Raw genomic sequence first — 20839 nt, 5'->3', positions numbered from 1 at the left:
AGATTTTCCTCAAGATCACCCAAATTCCATCCGTATGCAAATGGCGAATGGACAAACAAAAACATTTAATGATGAAAATAATCCTCAGAACCAGTGGAGCTTCACTGGTTAAGTAAAGGTCATTCTTGTTTATTATTATGAAGTTAGATGGCAGCGGACTATGTTCTAGGGCTGGCCGAGTTTAAACCAATGAATATCATTGCAAGTATTTCCGAGCAGAGAACTAAGCAACTTTATTTTCAAGGATATGGATAAAAAATATGATTCGTGTGATCGGGCAGACTTGCGATGGCCCATGTTTTCCTTGCAGAACTTTCTAGAATCGATCAGGAAAAAATACCATACATGGCATTACACACAAAAAAGTACACTGAACAAGATAGAGGAAGATCAAAGATGCGCTGGCTTGACAGTGAAAATTTACCTCGAACCAAAAAGGGCCACAAGAGGAAAGCAAGCCATGAAGTTGGTACAAGAAAGGAACAGGTGGGAAAGATCTCATTCGGCCCCATCGTCTCGAACAGATGATGGAAGGGAACTAAAGAAGAAAGACTCACCAAGGATATTGTGAATGGTCCCAGGGTGAGTGGTTCTTCCTGCGTTAAGGCATAGTACCGCTCGCACTTTTTCTGCAATAAAAAAAATGCACACGCATCGCTTCCGCGATTAACAACGGTCTTAAAATATGTGCATAGAAAACTGACAGCCGCGCCCATCCGCTTGTGTTGACCAACACAGGGCCCTTTCATGTGGCCATATCACCAGACCACCTCAATGCACACAACGTCAAAAATTATGAGTCAGGGTTACAAGGCCTTTAAGCTAGCCGAGACAGCTTCCAGCAAATAAAGAAACAGGTGGTGGTGGTGGGGGGGGACCATGACTGGTTCAGTTACCACTCGTCACTGATGTTAGCCATGGGCAGAAATCAAGCTCAGCTCATCAGAATGTAGTGCAAGTGTGGAAGCCACCACACCACCATATCCTGTACAGAACTCAAATTTTATGGTTGGATTGCTGTGGTGGGGGAGGAATGGCGCCATAAATATAAACAAGTAAAGAGCGTATGTTTACAACAATTAGTGTCGGTGCATAGCAAGACTCAAGATTCTAACATTCATTCAGGTTGACTGACAATAAAAAAATGTCAGTTGAAATAAACAAAATAAAAGCGCGTGCGTGTCGGTGGACTGTGTTAGCAGTCTGCAGGCCACGTGTTGAGAAGGCACACACATAGCGAGGTGGCCAGGTGGCTCAGAGGGCTACCATCAGAGCATTGAGCTCCGAGGTGTTGTTGAATTCCTGGGTTTCAAATCTGGGCAACCGCCCACACTTAAACAAGGTTTTTAAAGTGCAGCGTAATTGATGGCCTCTGCTTCGGTCACCAATAACTGTGCCAACAACACAGCACATTATTATTATTCAAAATGTTTTACTCAGTATGACTTTTCCAGCTATGAGAATATGAAAAATGCATCCATTATACAGGTTTTTAAATGCAGCTCGATTAACTTGTGATGAACACTCTTTTCAGGCCAGATAAACGGTGTTCCCGTACGATGGAAAAAGAAACCTAATGATGTGACCTTAAATGTGGTTCTGTGACGTCAATTTCTGGGGCAATTCTCTAACACAGGGTGGTTAGTACACTTTTAGCGGAGAGTTATGAAAAGAAAAAATCATCTCCATTTCATAACATGACACTGAGAGCACGACTGGAATATAACTGGGGAAAAGTAAAATGAACAATTAAAACCCTAAAATATATTTACTTACGTATTTTTTCCTCAATTTAATTCCGATTTTGCTGTCGGTGCCATAGTGCACGATGACGTATCCAATCATATCTCTCGCAGTCCAGTGCAACCTCCCATGTTAGAGAACAGCTCACGGAAGTAGATATCAAACAAACTACCTCTGAGACCCTTTAAAGTGACCTCTGGTCCACCCAGTAGAGGACAGCACTTGCCCATCCGCTCTGCCACGTGACAGTAACGTTGGTCACATCATAGTCAAACTGATAATTGAATTCTGAGAACTGGAATTTTGCTAAATTAATTGCCGATTCAAAGTAAAAATTATGATTTGTTTTGTTCAGTCATTGTTTATTGGGCCGAGACCATCAACCTAACAACCCAGTTTAATCAAAGGTAACTGCTTTTAATTAAATGTATGACCTTAGCGGTGCCGGCTCTTGACCTCTGAGCCACTCAGACAGATATATGTGGATTTTTTTTTTTTTAAGCTAGAATGTGCACATCTGAACGACGCGTAAAATAATGAATTAGTGTCACATTGAGTTCCCGATGCATTGACACAATGCATCAATACTTGCCCTTTGCCTGATATCATCCCTAAGTGACGAGTGCGTTTAGTAATTTTTTTTAAAACATACCCTTCCCATCTCCACCTCTTGACAAGCCATGACGATCACCTGAAATCATAGAATAAAAAATTCAGTTTCATCAGAAAGAAAATATTTAAATATCTTGTTACCAGCTAAGGAAAGCTTCTGCTCAATTTCAAACAATAATTAAGTGACAGAATGTGGAATTCATGCCATGCCAAAAGACAGAGTGAGTTGTGTTCTGCGTTAAGTCATGTGACATCTGATATGATATTTTCCTTCCATTCATGTACTGTAAATGTAAACTGGCAGATAAACATGAAATATATTGAAATAGTATGCTTTTATTTGCAGTAAAAAAACATCATCATGCTCAATTGAGTGTTTGTTGATGTTTATTTATAGTGGATTTACAAAAGGCTGGACATGTTAAAATGCACTTGCAAATAAGGAGTCACCAGCAGTCTCCCAAGATTTAGTAAATTCATCCTTTTGTCCATATTTACTCAGACAGACGTACGGATAACAGGAGCAATTTCCATGTATAAACAAAGTAAGACTTTGAATACAATTTTTACGAAAGTGGCTTCAACCCACAGCACCCAGCAATGAAAAGTGTGGGAGGGATTGTGGGTACAGGGTGGGGTAAAAATCAGCTGGCAGGGGTGGGCCACCGAATCCTTTTCCACACACGTTCATGACCCTGCGGGAATTGGATGGCTGCATTGATGGAGAAAAATAGCCCTTGCCAACAGCGCCTCCCCCGCTTCACCAGGGATGAGAAGAGTTCTACCGTGTAGGGGTCATCGTAACCATAAAAGTTTTGGCTAACCATTGAACAAAGATGGTCACTGCATCGTGCTCTTAGATGCGCTTCTGCGGCCCTTTGGAAAGTTCTTCTTTTCGCTATTAGGATGTCACTTTTAAATGTAAATTGAAAACTCATTCCTTTAGAACTTTGTGTTTAATGTGTTGTCCTTATCCCGCGTCTCCAATTAGCACGGTTGGCTACGTACGGTGCAAAAGAAGTTCGACGTACATACAAATGTAAGCGAGGCCAGCCAATGGCCGCATGTGGAGGTACCTTGACGTTGTGCTCCCAGAGCATGCTCCAGAAGTCGACGAGTGTGTGTGGCAGGGGGCCCTGAGTGGCGATGTACGCCCGCGGATTGCTCACGCCCTGCTCACATGCACGCACACGCACGCACACACACACATCGTCAGCCAACTCCATGCAAACACAGTGTTTCAGTGACGTATCGCACGTGCGTGTTTGTTGCCGTCTTGCCATGCCAAGAAAGCCCCGCACGCGAAACAATGACCTGACCGTTGACCACATAGGCAATGAACCACTGTGAACTCCGAAAGTTCAACGGAGACATTGAAGCAATCCACCGCTAATCAGCTGAAGACATTTCCTTGCTTACCAATCTGCGCACAGACTTATATAAGTAAATGCTAATTCAGTCATAAGCAAAAGTGATTGGTTTATTGAAATTCTGAACATTAATATGGGTTTTCGTCAAATGTTTTGCTTGTTTGATCAAATGTTTTGCCGTGAGCAATGAAACAGTTCTCGGCTATTCTCCTCTGCTGCCCCCATATTCTGGAACTTATTTCCCCCAGTCACCTGTGCTGTGGTCTTCGCTGCCCTGTTCATATTAAGTTCAAGAACCCCCCCCCCCCACTTTGTTTTACCGAGGCCTATGACCGACTACTTCCTCACAATAGATAAGCCCACTGTTTATTTACAGCATCTTGATAATTTGTCGATTTGAGACGCCCTACGAATCCAAATAACAGCATGTTATACAGTTAATTCTCTTTTTTTCTTATGAAATCACCGCTTGAGCGCGCGAGCCTGCCGCTACAAGCTTGTTTCGGAAGGCTTGGTATTTTGGCACGTGTCACGCCGTACGAAAGTGGCGGAAGTGTGCGCGTGTTTGTTAAGACTGGCTGTGCTGGCATGCGTGACTCTGGTAACAGGACTGCGCTGTGCAGCCCCCTCTCACAAAACCTTGGCGTACCGACTGAAATCAGCCCGTTCCGCTCGGTGTTGGAAGAGTGCCACGTTCCTGCTATAACGAGGCACGTGAACAGGATGAACAATTTCATTTGGGCGAGGTTGGTTTGTTGGATTGGTGTAAGCAGAGCTCAGCACTCACCTCCCAACCACCGACACCCAATACACAGTTATAAAATCATCATAATTTGTTTGCATTTTTAATAATAACGAGGCATACTGTATAATGATTTCCCTTGGGATGAAGTCATTAAACGAATTGCAAGGTTTCAGGGTCACGATTCAATTCCAGAATTAATTATTGTTTTGATTTGGTTTTAAGTTGCATTTATATTCTCTGTCTTCTGTCTCATATGTTGTTTTGGTTCGTACGTGCTATTACGAATTGATGCAATAATTAACTCTTTTTAGTCTTATTGTTTGTCTCATAGGTTTGTCTTGTTTGTTATGCCTTATGATTTCCATGATGCTAAAAGGACATTCGCCAAGCAATTTGTACTAATAGTAAATTATCGATTCTTAGTTGCACAATCGATGGATGCATCCGAAATGTAAGAATTGATTTAAAATCAATTAATCATGACAAAGAAATAAAAACTGACAGATTCTATACTATTTCCTACCCCTGGTGAAGCACTACCCTTCAAGGGTCAATGTAAGCTTCACAATCACACTTTGGTAAACAAAGTAGAGTGGCCGTTTGCACAAACAGCACACAGACCATGACAGCTATGTAATTTATTAAAGCAGCAGCGTGGTAAACTCTTACGCAGGTGTCCATTAACCATTGATTGAATGAAGCAAACTGGAAAAAGCCCATTTCACGAGTGAGCCATTACACTATTAGAATTATACCGGAATTAATTAAATTTGACCTCGTTATTACATGTAACAAAGGTATTTATGTACGCTTTATTTTTCAGGCTCCACTGACCCCAGTAAGTGGCTTTACAGTAAAAAAAGACCGTAACACACCATGCACCTATCGGAATCCACGTGCATTTGTGCATCATATATCAAAGCACCCACTCGCAATATGCATTTATTACACCAAGTAATGTATATGTGTACAGGAACGCACAAATACACAGCACAAAGGAAAACATGCACTTCCAAGCACACATTTTTTTTTACCATTTCCAGTGAGGTGGCTTCATGTTTCACAGGGCACTTAGCATGGTTAAACATCCTGTGCTTTGCAATGTTTTTACAACTAAACAAAGCTCCAGAAAGCAATACACAAGCGGTTATGATGTGGCATTATAAATAAATAAAGTATAGCATTATATAAAATATGCCACCAGAATATATTTCACCCAAACAATTTACTATGAAAATGGTTTAAGTCTACGGGGGAAAAAAAACATATTTGTGAGCAGGGTGCAGGGCAAAAAACGCTCAGCATTGAGGCTTTAACTCTACACATATGGGACCTGATTCCTTAGCGTGGTGTTGAACGATTCATGCCGATGGTAAGGCATTTCAGCTTGTCCAAAAAGTAACAAATTCAATCCAACGCTGGAAGTAAAAATAGTTTTCCACCCTTACAAAAAAAGGATTGTAAGTAGAAAACTCGAATTTAAGAAGAGACTCGTTTCTTGAGACCTATTGAGATACAACACAGTCCACCTTTATATTCAAGCGCTGAGCGTGCAAAAATTGTACAAACTAATGATGAACTGTCTGTAATTTATTCCCAGAACGTTTACAAACATTTGACATTTTGGATGAAACTCTTTTGCCATGACCACTGGGAACTGGCCAGGCCAGGAACGATCCAGGAATGGCACCAGGGTCCAGATCTGCATCCCCAGTCTCATTGAGCAAAGCGGCTACTAGGGGGTCAGACACAAACAATATCTGTCTCCCCTGCCCGTTGCACTCCCCTTTCCCTCTGCTGCTGCTACTACTCTGGGGGGGTTAGGGGCTGCGTGGGAGTCAGAAAACAATGTAGGCACGAGTTATGGTCGACTGCCTCTGGCCAAATCACTCAGAAAGCGCTCGATCTCATCAGATCGCTGGAGCTAAGCAGGGATTTTAAGCCTGGATAGTGGTTCTTGTAAAGAACATGAATCGCTGTCAATGGGCTAAAATTGGCGTTCATGTAAATAACGGGGGTTTGTTACGAACACAGATACACTTGGGCACCCCAACGCTGAATGAACCTGGTATTTCAAGGACACGCTATAATTGTACGTTAACATCAGAATTCTCTTTCTTACCTTTATGAAGTTCGCATTGATGTAATCAGAGTTTACAGCAGGGAGTTGGATGGCTAATTTAACTCGACTGTGTTCAACTGCACGCACACAGCCATGATCGGGAAACAGACGCGTAACCGTTAAAACATACACCCGTAATGCAAGCAGCATTCAATAGATTCAACTCGCTCTTGAGACTCGTGCAAACATTTTTATATGATTATAGACCGACGCTCTTTCTTTAACATTCAACATCAGTAAAATAAATCTTATTCTAATGAAGTCACTTATAACGAAATTCATGCACTACACCACACCCCATGTTTCATTTACTCAACTCCCACGGATGCAATGGGGAATCGTTTGCACAGAGCTAGAAGCTCACTCTGCCTTCAATATTCCTATAATTAAGTTCTTATGGATATTTAAATAATGTGGCTGGGAAAGGATTTAGAAATCTGGCAGCGGTTAAAGAGGGGGCGCCCTTCCAGTTCAAGTTCTGCACGTGTGGAGGGCAGCAGTGTTCTGGCAGAACAACTGACGGCTTTTTTTTTGGAACGTGCAAAAACGTACGCAACATGAAAGCAAATCAAACCTTGCTCCATCAAAGGACGTCTTAAATTATGACACGAACGAAACCAACTACGTCAGGCTGCGCTTGGCCTCGGCTCAACAAGGGGTTTATTTTCGGTGGTAGGGACATTTCCACGATGCTGGGCGGATGTTCATAGGGCACGCGTGTGGGCGTATGGCGCACTATGGATCCAGAGGCTCGGCAAATGCGTCCCTGGGGGTTGTCCTAGGATTGGCGTTACGATAAAAGTCCGCACGCAGAAGGTACCGTGTACATTTGAAAAGCACGTGCGGAATGGCATTTTGCACCATGGCGTTCTAACGAGACAACAAGAGCCACGTTCCGTAAACACCACCACGGTGCCAGCCTTACGTAATCGGTGCGAGAAATGATTTCGTATGTGGCGAGTAAACGTTGCCAAGAATATTTTTGGAACGCTGTTATTTGTCGTTTGTCTGGCAGATTGTCCACGGTAGCGTTTGCGAAATTACGTTCATTTTGTCGCTTTCAGGATGCTCCATTTAAAATTTAGGCGTGAACTGCTGCGTTAAAATCGAGAGGAAGAATTGGCAGGAAGAACTGTACTGGTGAAAATTAGTCCAATATGCGTTGTAAAACACCTACGGGCGTAGGAAACTAACTTCAAGCTGCCCGCTATGTTGTGAACACCTGGTGTAGAAGCTGTTAATTTGTTAACAGTAGCCAAAGTCCCCAATTTAAATACTATGACCGTAATGATTGCTTTGCAATGTTAGGTGAATGCCAACCGATTGTGCGTGAATACGGTAGCATATTGTACACGCAATGTTAACCAGCTTTGAGACCGCAAAACCATTTACTCGCACACCCAACGAGCTCCACATCACATCTGCCCTACACCCACTTTGGTGACACTAGCCAACAGACATAATTGCTGTAGTGGCGCCAAGCCATCACTAAAACAACTTGTATTTCATTGACTTAAACGGTGGAGTCCAACAGGACGAGGTCAGGTATGTGTTTAGGGTCCCGCTCAGAGTACACAGCGTCTGAGGCTATTTAAATGCAGATATACAGTATTGCCAACAGCCTTTAAATGTAGTCCCTTTAACAGAGGCTGAGGACTGCCCCCAAAGGCTTACCACACACTTATATTTAAGCGTATGTATATGTAAGGAACCGATGATGAAATCGCCCAGGAACCTCTAATATCCTGCAGGTTATGGAGTTGTCTGACCATATTTGTGCAGGTTTTTGAAGGCAGAGAGTCTAGATGTGGGAGCACGTAAGTACTGTACACACATTTGATTTTGTTGCACTGCCCTCTCCTGCCCACCACGTAGTCCCACAGCATCCTATAACAACCTGCATATGCACAATGGTCCCTATTGCAATCACTTCGCAGGCTGAAATCCCCGCTTCGAGATCTGGCGAGATCGGGAGCACTCGGGGCGATTTGGTCAAGGAAGCATTTAGCGACGGCAAGGCATTAAGCGGAGGAGAGCCCGCTCGGGTCATCCGAGGCCGAGAATTCGGATGTCGGCGGAGAGTGAAAGACGTGAGATGTCGCGTGTGACAGGGGGAGGGGGTGGGGCGCTAACAGCGTGCCGCAAACGCACATGGCAGGATGTCCTTGTAGCGGTTCTTGCGCATGTTGTCCTCGTTCTCCCCGGAGGTAGTCGGGTAGGTTCGGTCACTGCGGTAGCGCATCGACTGGCGGCGTAGCCTCTGCAGGAACACAAGGACGGTGTGTGGGTGGAGGGGTGGACAGGGAAGGGGAGGGGGATGGCAAAGCCACGATCCGGGGGATCAGGAAGGAGCATGGCGAGCCGACAAGACTGAGCATCGCAAGGTCCACGCAAATCAAAGTCACCCATATGCCGGAAGCTTTTTAGCACAAGACAACATTCAAAACAAACCCATGGAAAAAAACGAGCAGACGATTATGTTAAGCATTTATTAAAACCAATAAGTTTAGCATTAAAACTCAGACCTAATCTCTCCCAAATGTACCACAATGTCAGGGATTTTGAAATATGGATTTACGACATAAAGGGCAGTGGCCGAAGGGGGATATGTATCTTCTCAGTGGTGGAATGGCAACAATTTTCATTTGCACGTTTCTACACGCGCGCACGCAAACCGCAAAAACACATACACGCGCACGGCGCTTACCACAGGATGTAAACGGCAATGCAGGAAAGAACGTGAACCCTCCACTGTGACCACTCGATCCGAGGTTCTTAAAAGTGGATACATCAGACACAGCAGTCTACGAAGTAGCTTTTACCAATTCTAGATTTGAAGCTTTCGTGACTGCAAGGAATCATTTTGTTTTTTCGGTAAAGTCACGTAGGTAAAATAATAATAAAATAATAAATGAAAATAACTCTATTAAATCACGACGTTTTGGAGGCAACACAAGTCTCCGTCTTCAGGTGGGACCGTCACTTGATATAGTAAATTTAGCTGTGACGGTCCCACCTGAAGACGAAGACTTGTGTTGCCTCCGAAACCTCGTGATTTAATTGAGTTATTTTCACTTATTATTATTTAATTTTAGTATTATTATTTTTTACCTACGTAGCTTTTACCAACTCAGGTTACTCTTGCAAACGTGAATATCCTTGTCTCTTGAGTTCTCACCTGGTTATTTTTTTATAAATATTATGCTATTTACCCAGGAAAGTCCCACCGAGCCTCAAGACTTGTTTTCAGGATGCTCCTGCCAAGTCTTTGCAGGAAGGAGGCAATTTTCTACGTGTAATCCCAATTGAGTCATTTAGAGGTAATATTTCAGCATTGGTATATTTGTGGCCAATACTGCTTACACTGTTTTGTTTTGAAACAAAGTCTACTTTAACTTATCATAACTGTACATCGGATGTGGCGGCCTATGACCGAATCGGTTTGGAATGCGCCGGATGCTGTCCGATCACTATCACCAAATAATTAATCAGATCTTGGAAGCCAAGCAGGGTTTGAGCATGGATAGGTCGTAGATGGGTACCGCCATACATTTAAGAGGTATTTTAGGTTGTGGGAGTACGTGGTGGACAGCAGAAAGCACTGCAGCAACATCAATTACACACATGTATTTTGCTAAAATAGATTTTGCAGTATATTTACATGTGCATCCCTTTTTATATTTTAATTTTACAAGGAAAGGCCCACTGAGCTATGCAGCTCTTTTTCAGAAGCGACCTGGCCACAAATGATAGCTCAACGAAGTGGCTTATTGTAAGCCTCCGTGTTAAACTGGCTTATCGTGTGAAAACGTATAGAGCAGCCAAATACTCTAAACGCATGTTCATTCTAAATGTGGAGGGAAAAACTGGAGGACTTGGAGAAAAATCCACACGACCACGGGGAGAACATGCAGATTCCAAATATACAGGTGTCAGGGTCGGGGTCGAACCAACGTCGTCCTGTATACGAGGCGAGGTAGTTAAGATCTCGCCAACCGAGGCACTTTTAAATCGACTGTGTGCGAGGGCTTCCATGTGCCGTGCTGGTCATGTTTCAAGTTTCAAGTTTCATTTATTAGGTGTAGCCCTGTGAGCCATGCGGCTCTTGAGTCGGGTGCAACCGCAACAAACTAAATATGAACACAGAACATCTTAAAGCGACGACGCGCAACAGAAACATCCTGGATAAACCAGCAAATCTTCCAGAAAAAAACACCGTATTACAACGCTGTGTGCAAAAATCCCAGTGTCATGCAAGTCAAACAATAACATCCATAGAACAATTTAGATTAAAGTTATCAGGCCAACTCCGCACTTCCGCAAGAAACATGGCTTAACCATGTTTTCGAAATCACCAAAATAAAGCTATAAAAACAATGTAACAACAGTAATCATAGGAACTGTGATTAAAATTTAACAATAAACGATATACATAACATGTACGTAACGGTGAACCTAGTGAATTGAGTCACTTGGCCATAACTGACACCAGGCTGCTCAGTGCGGGCCGGTGAGAAGCAGGGAGAAAGAGAATGGAGAAAAGTACAGATAATAGGGGTTTCCCATTTTTTCTGCCAACAAAACAGGTGTTAAGATGTTAAAACACCAAAATGAAACCTTTTACAAGGAATCATGTCTGCATTAACCACGATACTTGTGGTCAGAATGCAAACAAAAAACACTGATAATATATGCATTGTCCTTGAAACTGATTGGTCCACATCAGAGACAGCTTTCTTTTGAGCCTCGTCTCAAACGGTGTTAGACCAGAGGACGCCAAAAGGCGTACACAGCACAAAGACAATGCACTATCAGAGTAATGAGAGCTCGGGGTGAGCATTTAGGTTTTACCCTTTTTTCTGGGAAGAAAATGGGTAAAACCTATTATCATATTTTGGTACTGGCAAAGGAGGTCCCATGATGAAAGAGAAAGTACAGTTCAACAAATATTTTGCTGTGCTGCCCTCTGCTGCTCAAACAGTAGCCCCGCAGCAGCCTATACCCCCTGTATATATAACTTATGATGCACCGCATGAAGGCAGCCCTGCTAATCAACCGTACTAAACCAACCATGCCAAGCAAGATATAAGATTCAAAAAAAATAAAAATCTTCCATACGTGATTTGCTGTATTAATTACGAGCCTAATACTCTACATGAATCGCTGACACCCCATTGCATCATTACACCTCTACTGTATAAACTAAAAGAATGACACACTTCCGCTCTTAAAATCTGCACTACTCTGAGAGAAACAGGACGAGCGGGGAGGAAAGTAAATACGTCTATAAACAACCATTAACCCAGCCAAGCCGGTTGGGGATGTAGATGGGGGTAGTTGCAACAGTTTATTGTAACGGAAGTGCCAGAATTATTAATCACGACCGTACGCTGCATTCATCGCCAAAGCATCTTCTGTGTCTGCGGAGAGGCAGGCATCAGAATGAGTTGTCATACAACCACCACCGCCATGAGCGTCACACCGTCACACAGAGATTCGCCCGCGCCCTCCTGACCGCTATCCGGCCTGCGTGCCCCACTGAGTCACGGCTGACGACGTGAAGCGGGGGCTTGGCTGGCTTCGAGCAGGCAAAAAAAAACCCTCTCTCTCACTTGGTCGCCACTTCGCATAGACACTGACCCACCGTGACCCGAGTTCACTGCCGGGGATGGAGCTGGAAATTAAATGAACCCGTTGAAAAATTGAAATGTCGTAATGCGGATATATGGAAATGAAACGGAAAGGCTGTGGCCGTTAGAAGGAACTCACGACACTTTGACATTTACAGTGCCCGATTGTAGTCACTGCTCAATATTTAACCCTTGTGGTGGCGATACTTTTTTTTGGCGAGGGCAAGGCTGTCTGCGGAGTGAGTCACGTTTGAGAGTAATCCGAATGACACACTTGGAAGACTTCTCACCGAACCGCTCACCACGCTAATCTCACCACGACATTCCACGTCGTTGATTTTTTTTCGTCGAGGAACAGAAAACTGAAGAGCGGACCCGGCCCCGAAGCCTTTTTGCAAATACTATTGAAACGCACGCAATTATTATATGGCGTTTTTAAGATCGCATTCCCCGATCGCAAAGTTCATCTCGCGACATCGAAGTACTCTTTACGTGAAAACGCCGAAGAGGAAACCGCACGTCGTTTAATCTACTCGAGCGCGGGGAGGGGGAGGAAAAAAATAGAGAAACAAAGCAAGCTTAAAAAAATATACGCAATATATTTACAAAATCCCTCATGTAAAGTTACGGAACACGAGGACGTAATTTATAATTAAAGCAGTCGACAAGTATAATTACTCAACTTTGATGCTCAATTTTAACATTTTCACTAATTAGTCCCGTCAAAAATAACCGACGGAAATGTTTCACGTTAAAAGCGCAACAGACTGTGCGTTTCAAAGTAAAACAAAGAAAAATGTTAGAATTATTTTCACAGCGGAGAGATAAATAGCGGAGCCCTAAACTATAAAACAAATTCTCATTACAAGTCGGTCAGCTTGCTTTTTAAAAATAAATACCTTCAAAGAAACATTACGAAAACGTTGAGACGTATTCAACAGCGTTTATAATAATGTTATAGTGGGTACATCAAAGAGCGAATGTTTGTTTGATTTTTTTTTCATTCACAGTACAGTGAAACTCATATTAACCATGATGATGTATTGGACGATATTAGCGGATCCTGCTATGCGCATTTACCGAGGGTAAATTCCACAGTTATTATCCGTGCGGCTGGCTAATTGCGAACATTGCGGGGAATCGGCAATCGCTGTCCGGTTGACTCCTCTATTCTACGGATTAGTGCAGAACTGCTTGTTGTTGCGTTACGTTTCTTGTCCTTCCCACACCTGCCCCGCACCTCCGATGAGCACGATTGGCGACGTACGGTGCGAAATAAGTTCAAAATATACGGCACTTCCGAAGACCACTTTTTCTCTGGTCATGTCTTATGCTCAGATAAAATGTGGATGTAATTCAACGGTGGAAATTTCCCTCAATTATAATGGGTGACTTACAATAATCCACTGCTGGATTAAGACTTCCCCCCACAACCACGTCAATGATGGTGTTAGCCGTGATAGCTAATCAAATTTGAGTCGTCGGGTTCAGACCGCCCGTGCGCTGCACAAATGTGCCACTGACCGCCCCCCCCTCCTCCTTCTCCCCGCCCGTACCCCAAAGGTGCATTGACCTGGCCGTCAAATTATAAGTTCCATCTGTGCGCACATAGCAAACGGTGGTTTTGCGAGCCGATGTGCCTCTCTCGGTCTCTGGGCGCGTGTGCCATCTGCACACCGGAGCGAGAGATCGCTGCGTTGAGCCTGGAGAGGAGAGTCACGTGACCTGTGCCTCTCTTGGTCTCTGGACGCGTGTGTCGGACGCACATCGGAGCGAGACATCGCTGCTTTGAGCCTGGAGAGGAGAGTTCCGTGACCCGTAGCAGCACTGTACATTTCCTCCGCAGAGACCGGCAAACTCCTGCCCGCCCGCCAGCGCGCACCAGCTGTGCTGGAAGTTTTAAAGGCCAAGGGAGGAAGCCATTGCGAGTCGAACAGAGAGAGAGAGAGAAAATAAATCCCCCGCTAAAATAAATCCCCGGCTTGTAACGTTTTACCAAGACACGAACAATTTACTGTACGACCAGCGAACCTCCCAAAATCCGCTCGTCAGCGAGTCGAACGCTGCATTTCTTTGGCCCAGTGAGAAAAAAAATGGGAACATCTGGCCTGGCTCAGATGACGCATATGAATGGTCATATTATTTAAAGCAGCGAACATTTTCCATCCTAGAATGTTGGTAAGAGCTAAATGTTTTGAATGCTTCGCTTTCGAAGCGGCAGCTGCCTCGGGGAAAGAAAAAAAAGAGGTAAACTCGCAAAGATTTTACAGCAATGTTAACACTGTCACTGGAAATGACGGGGAATTCTTTCGCCGCGCGCGAGTATCAATCACTAAGTCACCAACGTGACTCAATGTGAACGTCAATTGACCATTTGCGTGTCCTGTCTATGTTCGTATGGTCGCCATGAGCAGCATCTTGAGAGGCACTCGTATTTAGGCGCTTTGAACATTTCGTGACGACATTCATGTGAGCAAATCTACGATCAAATCCCACAGAGAGCACCCGATATAACTTAGATTGGCAACTACCCTTGAAACACATTCCTGCGGAGGGAGCTGGTGGAACGTTGGGTTGCTCGGTCAATGGCCAGGGTCAACGGCGGCGTGGTGTATTCCGCAAATATGCCCGACTGTGAGGGCGGGCACAAGCCGGCGTGTGTAGGTTAAACGTTGAGTTTTATAAGGGCACCACGGGATGATCAGCCCCTCCCCACCCAGCCCCACCCCTCCCACCCCCCACCCAGCCCCTCTCCACCCTCCCCTCTCCACCCAGCCCCACCCCTCCCATTGCACGACGGACGGACACAATAATCCCCTGTGGACTGGTGGAACCAGGTGGTTCCTACCAGTATAATGCAGGTGAAAATAGGCTGCTGCTGGGTTAGTTGGCGGGCAGCGCAGGGGAAAGTGCAGCAAAATCCATCTGGTGCACCGTGCGCTCCCACCCATCTCTGCTCCTTGCCTTCACCAACCCGAACTGAGCAGCGTGGTGAAGTATGGCAACAATAACCCACCACGACAAGCAAGGCGTGGGAAGGCCCTCATCCAGCGGTGGATTGGCAACAGGAAGTACACGGAAATAAATTCAAGTTATTATGATAATATTTCCATCATCAACAAAGTGACAATGGAGACCTGGATTGACCTTCGAAACACACCGGCGGCTGAGCGAGCGTAGTGTTTGTCTAAATAACGGAATTATTTGTGGGCTTCTGTCCTCCGTCCACAGCTATTCCTTTTGCTAGAATAAACTGTCACCAGCTCCTGGGAGTTAAACACCGAAGCGATGAGAAACCTCGCCATCTGTGCTAAGACACCAACACAAACTTTATGGCTACAGAACTCCCCTGGTAATATCCATTTCTGCACATACTTTTTATTTTCTTCATTTTGGCTCTCTGATAAAAAAAAGAATGCACACCCAACCTCGTCCACAATCAAAATGGTCCTCAAAATGAAAAGTTTGGGCAAGACCAATTTTATTTTATGTTTTTTTAGCTTCGGGACAAATGCAGAGAACCCAGATGAACATACGAACCTCAACACAAAAAGGTGCCCAAGGTCGTTCCTGCTCAGAGGGATAGTGCTACCACTGCACGACGCTTACGTGACGTGCAGATGCTGCCAAGCATTAGACGCCATATGGCCTCCGCCATTCCTCGCTTATATAGATTAAGAATAGCCCTGAAAAGCCTCTGAACATAATAAGGGCATTTAGGGCCATGGCACCGACTGTCAATCCACGTTCTAAGATCCGTTCAGAGCCACCACCCCAGCTAGTTTCTGGGCTACGCATTAAACGAACCCCGACATATGTTTCCCTACGAGCTCTGTGTCTTGTGATGATGACCGTTGCACTTAAGGAATGCATACCCTTATCCCGCGTGTTTTGTGCGTCAATGGAAATGTGCGTGTGTGAGCGGTCGTGTTGAAGTTACAGCACTGCGTTCTGGACCCGGTGACCCGAGTTCGATTCCCCACCAGGATTAACTTTGGCAAGTGATACCGGAATCGAACTCGTGACTCCCAGGGGATGAGGACAAGGAATTGCATTTATACGATGCTTAAATGGTTCAGCAACTCAAACAGGCTTTTGTCACATCTCATCCCTAGGCCGACCCATCCCTTAATTGTGTACCTGGCAGGGTGTGTAAACATCATCACTGAGTAATACAAATGCTGAACGCACCTCCTCCCTGTGCACCGTGGTAGCCATAATAATTACTCACGAAGAGCACTTGCCACAACCGTCTTTGCGTTTGTGTGCATGGGTTTGGATTTGTGTTTCTTTTGGGCGAATCTTAACAGTGGCGGTCAATGCAAACTCCCACATTGCACATTTCTAAGGTCCTGACGACAGCGTTCGGCAAAGACGAGCGGAATAGCCGTGGGACAATTAAACATCCGTGAAACAAGCAAGGATAATTCCCCCAAAGTGCACTGGGAGTCGGCCCTTTACCTTAGAGCACACAGCCATCTGGCCTCTACTGCGCAGTCAATGGCCGCCTTCCTTTTTTGTCATTTGTGTGTTGCGAGTGGGGGACCACAGGATAAGCTGGCCGCTTCCCCGGTACACTTTCAGCGAGGCTTTCACGGCACCCTTTGATTTCATCAAAGGCTGCTCTGAACCCGCGCCGATCGGCCCCCTTTCTAAAAGCGGTTAATTCAGCGAAGCCCTACCGCAGAAATAACAGCGCCGCCCGCTCTCAGCGATTTCATAATGAAAACTCAGATGAATGCAACACAGTGTTTCGTTTACAAGGGCGTGGGTTTCTGCATTTATATCAACGTAGGTGGCCTCGTTTACCGACTCGCGATGCATATATAATTTTAATTGGGTAAAAAGGTTATTGGTGCTAACCAATTTAGGGGATGTGTCATTTTTCGTAGAAATGGCATTTCTCCCACCAATCCCTCGCTTGCAATCGCTCTTGATGCTGGGAATGAGCAGAAAGTGAATGCACAGCAGCGGAACATCGAGAGTAGGAATGACATCAAAATCTCCTCGGAACGAGCAGAGGGCGGCGAGGGTGACGATAATATGGAATGCCATCTTTCGTCTTGCACAAGTGAAAAACTATAATGGGAACCCTTTGTGAGACCCATCGCACTGCTCTATTTCACTCGATAACCAGTTTGGCATGTAAACACTTCCTGGTATCTCGGTTTGAAAAACCAACTAAGTTTATTGACAAGGTATAAAGATTCACACCCACCTCCCCAATGACGATTCGACGACTTGTTACAATGTTTCAATTTTATTTCATATTCGCTTCATTACTAATGTAGTTCCTTCCTCATAGGTGTGGATGTTCTTTGGTTTCCTCCCACAAGGAAATATAGTGGGCTCTGTGGCTGGAGGGGTCACGCGAACTCATATAACATAATTTTCCTTTGCATGCAATTAGATGCATGTATAGGGAGTAAAAAATGTACATTAGTTGTTCAATCGATGCATTGTTGGTCTGTGACATGGCCCGATGGTAGCATATTCACCGCTTGCTGCAGAAGTTCGCTGTTTGAATCCAGTGGCCACCTTGGTTAATGCTGCCGGTGTAACACTTCCCACAGTGTGCTTGACAGCGCGCATTGAAGATCCCCTGACATTCCCAAGAGTAGGCCACATTTGAAAATTACCAGCACATTACTCAATTGGAACTAGACATAGCAGACTCATGCCCCAGATCACTCATTCAAAAGGGATATGCTTGGTCTCTTAATTCTTCCCCTGGTTAAACAAAATGAACTTGAAATTTGAACAGTTACTTATTGCTGCACGAGTCGAGAAGCCTTACACACACTCCCACCATCTGCTGATGAAACTCAAAACATTGAAACTATCTTCTTGGTTCTTTCGGTAAAGTCAAGTAGAAGGGAAGTAATAAAATAATAAAACATAACGCAAGCAGCCGTCCTCACCTGAGGACGGCTGCTTGCGTTGTGGCTGAAACGTCGTGAGAATTATTTTATTATGTTTTATTTTCTTATTTTATTACTTCCCTTCTACGTGACTTTACCGAAAGAACCAAGAAGATGAATCCCTGCAGTCACAAAAGCTTTAAATCGAAACATTGAAACTAGTCACAGGATTTGCCTGCTTCATACAAATTCTCCTGGAAAACAATTCGTCCAGAATGCCCTTTGGGTACATGAACGTAAACGCTATGTATTGCTATTTCTTGCGAAGGAAACGCAGTTTGGAAATTTATTTAAACATTTAATTATCAGGAGGCTACAAGGTGATCGGCAGATGGTAGTGTAGAAATGTAATCTTGAAATTCATCTGTAGAAAGCTTTGAGTTACTCTCTCATATGTGTGGGTTTTCTCTGGGTACTCCAGTTTCTTTCTGCATCCAAACACGCATGATCAGAAATGGACAAACATCCCAATGTAGCAAGACCCTCCTAAAAAAAAATATCTGCAGACGAGATAATGCTTCCCTGGATTAAATAGTGGTCATTATTATTACTGCGAGTACATATTGTTTGAAAATAACATCTGAGCTGTTAAATGTGACTCGGTGAGGCATTCCTGGTTAAAACATTTCAATGCAAGAATCTTCTAAAAAAAAAGAATCTTGAGAGAGAGTAAGTGAGGGCTTTCATGGATAGACACATTTATTAGCTAGGGAGGAGATGTTGCACTTAGCCATGATTCTCGCAGAAAATAGCTTTTCCGATGGGATATGTTCCTCTAAGTTTGGGTAATCGGACGGATGCTATTGATCCAACTAATGCAAGCTGATTGATATATCCATGCGTTTTCCTGTTTACCCTCTGCCTAAATCGCGCGTGACATCAATACTCGTTAAGACAATCAAGTTCTGATGGTGAGACCACCCCCTCTGTAAATAATTCAGGACACTGCGTTTCTTTTTAAGGGCTGGTTAACTGTCACGTCAACATTTCAATGGCACCGCTAACGTGGACGCACTGTTGGGCCCAATTTTTTTTTTGCGCAAGAAAATCTCTTCATGTTTATAATGACGCCAATTATTTCTCAGGAAGCCGGAGTAACCAGAGACGATGCACCGCGCGTATGAACGAGGGGGTGACATTTGACACGACCATCTCCTGGCCACTTCACAGCCCCCATCCATGCCTATAGCACCTGGCAAGACCTGGTGGTCACTCATCCAATTATTAACCAGGCTCAACCCAGCTTGCGTTTCCAAAATCCGATGAGATCAGGCGCATTCAGAGCAATTTGCTCATAGGTTACCCTAAACGCAATGCAATTGACCTACTGATAGACAATAAATGGAATCGCCGCAAATTTGTACATGCTCAACAATTGCTTACTAAATGTACATGCCCTGTATTCCCTACTTGTTCTATACAACATTGTCCTGTACTTGCAAAAGTGGCATTAGTAGGAGAAAACCACCGACATCAATATAAAGCATTCCTAAGTCTGTGTGAATGACATTAAACGAAAACAAAGACAGCGATCGATCTGCTGCCAGCACAAAATGAAAAAACACCTTCACAATCAGATCAGTTAATAGTCAAAACAGAACGAACACACAAGCGGCGAGTGTATTGCAGGACCCCCCTCCACCCGAGCCTGCTCGTAGGCATTTATAAAGTGCCAACCACCTACTCCGTCCGGTTTCTCTTCACATTTCACATCTTAATGTCGCAGCCACAACCACGCCTTGCACCGTACTCCCCCACGATGACACGTGCTCAAGTAAACAAACGCATTAACCCCATGCACAGTTTACACGTGGGCACGCACGTACACGTTCACGTGAGGAGTAAAAACAATAAACACACAAACTAAGATATAGGTTTGCCCCCTGTGAAACTGCTGATGCAGCGACAACAGCGAGAACTGTACACCGCTTGGTATGGTCGGATAGCAACAGCAGTTGAACACCGCGACTAATGCCAGTACGAGGAACAGATTACTATCTGTTCCCTAGCATTCTTGGCGAGATGGAGATCAAGATTCTTAGAGGCATGCCGGTTTAACGAAGCAGCATTAGTACCCAGGTGTGCAACGTCAATTGGATAATATTATGCTGCTACCCGTGACAATTTTTTTTTATAAAGAGTGTGTGTACTATTCACAGCCTAATCGACCGGAATGTGTCCGATATTGTCAGATTCCAGAAGCCAAGCATGATTAAGGCAGGATAGACGTTATATCGGCACCCACCATGCTTAACAGGTGTTTTAGACTGCAGGGCTACATTTTGGGCAGCACAGAAAAAAAATCAGTGTTGTACTCTACTCCTATGCACCCGTGTAGAAGTGATAAAATCATCAATTCCCCACCCGCGGGGGCTGCGCTTTTAAAGTATTTATGCAAACGCTGTGCAAATCGTATATATACACGGATAAATTTTGTCCGATTATTGCAATGGATAATTGACAGACGAATCGATTATTTTGATAGTCTGTAGCCGCAGCTCTTCATTCGAGGGTGGAACTTCGCAATATGGCAGGGCAAGCAGTAACCAAATTTACCGCAAATGCAGCCACGACGCAAAACAAGACCGGTGCGTGAGGCCATGTGCCACAGTGTTTATTGCCCGGCGTGAAAAAAAGGCTGCGCCGTGAATTTTTACCGACGAGTCAATAATAACATGTTTTCTAAAAGAAAGAAA

At 44.4% G+C, this 20839-nt stretch overlaps 2 protein-coding genes across 2 annotated transcripts in view; one reads left to right on the top strand and one right to left on the bottom strand.

Moving 5' to 3' along the window:
* Positions 1 to 20839, bottom strand: part of PTPN12 (protein tyrosine phosphatase non-receptor type 12) — a 68086-nt gene that overhangs the window by 37520 nt on the left and 9727 nt on the right. The window contains exons 3-7 of the mRNA XM_078860951.1: positions 8744 to 8852; positions 6593 to 6669; positions 3432 to 3527; positions 2396 to 2434; positions 558 to 629 (exon numbers count right to left, since the gene is read on the bottom strand). Of these exons, the coding sequence (XP_078717077.1) occupies positions 558 to 629; positions 2396 to 2434; positions 3432 to 3527; positions 6593 to 6669; positions 8744 to 8852 (393 nt within the window). The remainder of the gene's footprint in view (positions 1 to 557; positions 630 to 2395; positions 2435 to 3431; positions 3528 to 6592; positions 6670 to 8743; positions 8853 to 20839) is intronic.
* Positions 7388 to 20839, top strand: part of LOC144934793 (guanine nucleotide-binding protein G(t) subunit alpha-1) — an 84555-nt gene continuing 71103 nt past the window's right edge. The window contains exon 1 of the mRNA XM_078860952.1: positions 7388 to 7408. The gene's annotated coding sequence lies outside the window, so the exon portion shown is untranslated. The remainder of the gene's footprint in view (positions 7409 to 20839) is intronic.

The sequence above is a fragment of the Lampetra fluviatilis genome, chromosome 11 (assembly GCF_964198595.1).
Source record: "Lampetra fluviatilis chromosome 11, kcLamFluv1.1, whole genome shotgun sequence".
Lineage (NCBI taxonomy): Eukaryota > Metazoa > Chordata > Hyperoartia > Petromyzontiformes > Petromyzontidae > Lampetra > Lampetra fluviatilis.
This window is presented reverse-complemented; position numbering and strand designations above follow the sequence as displayed.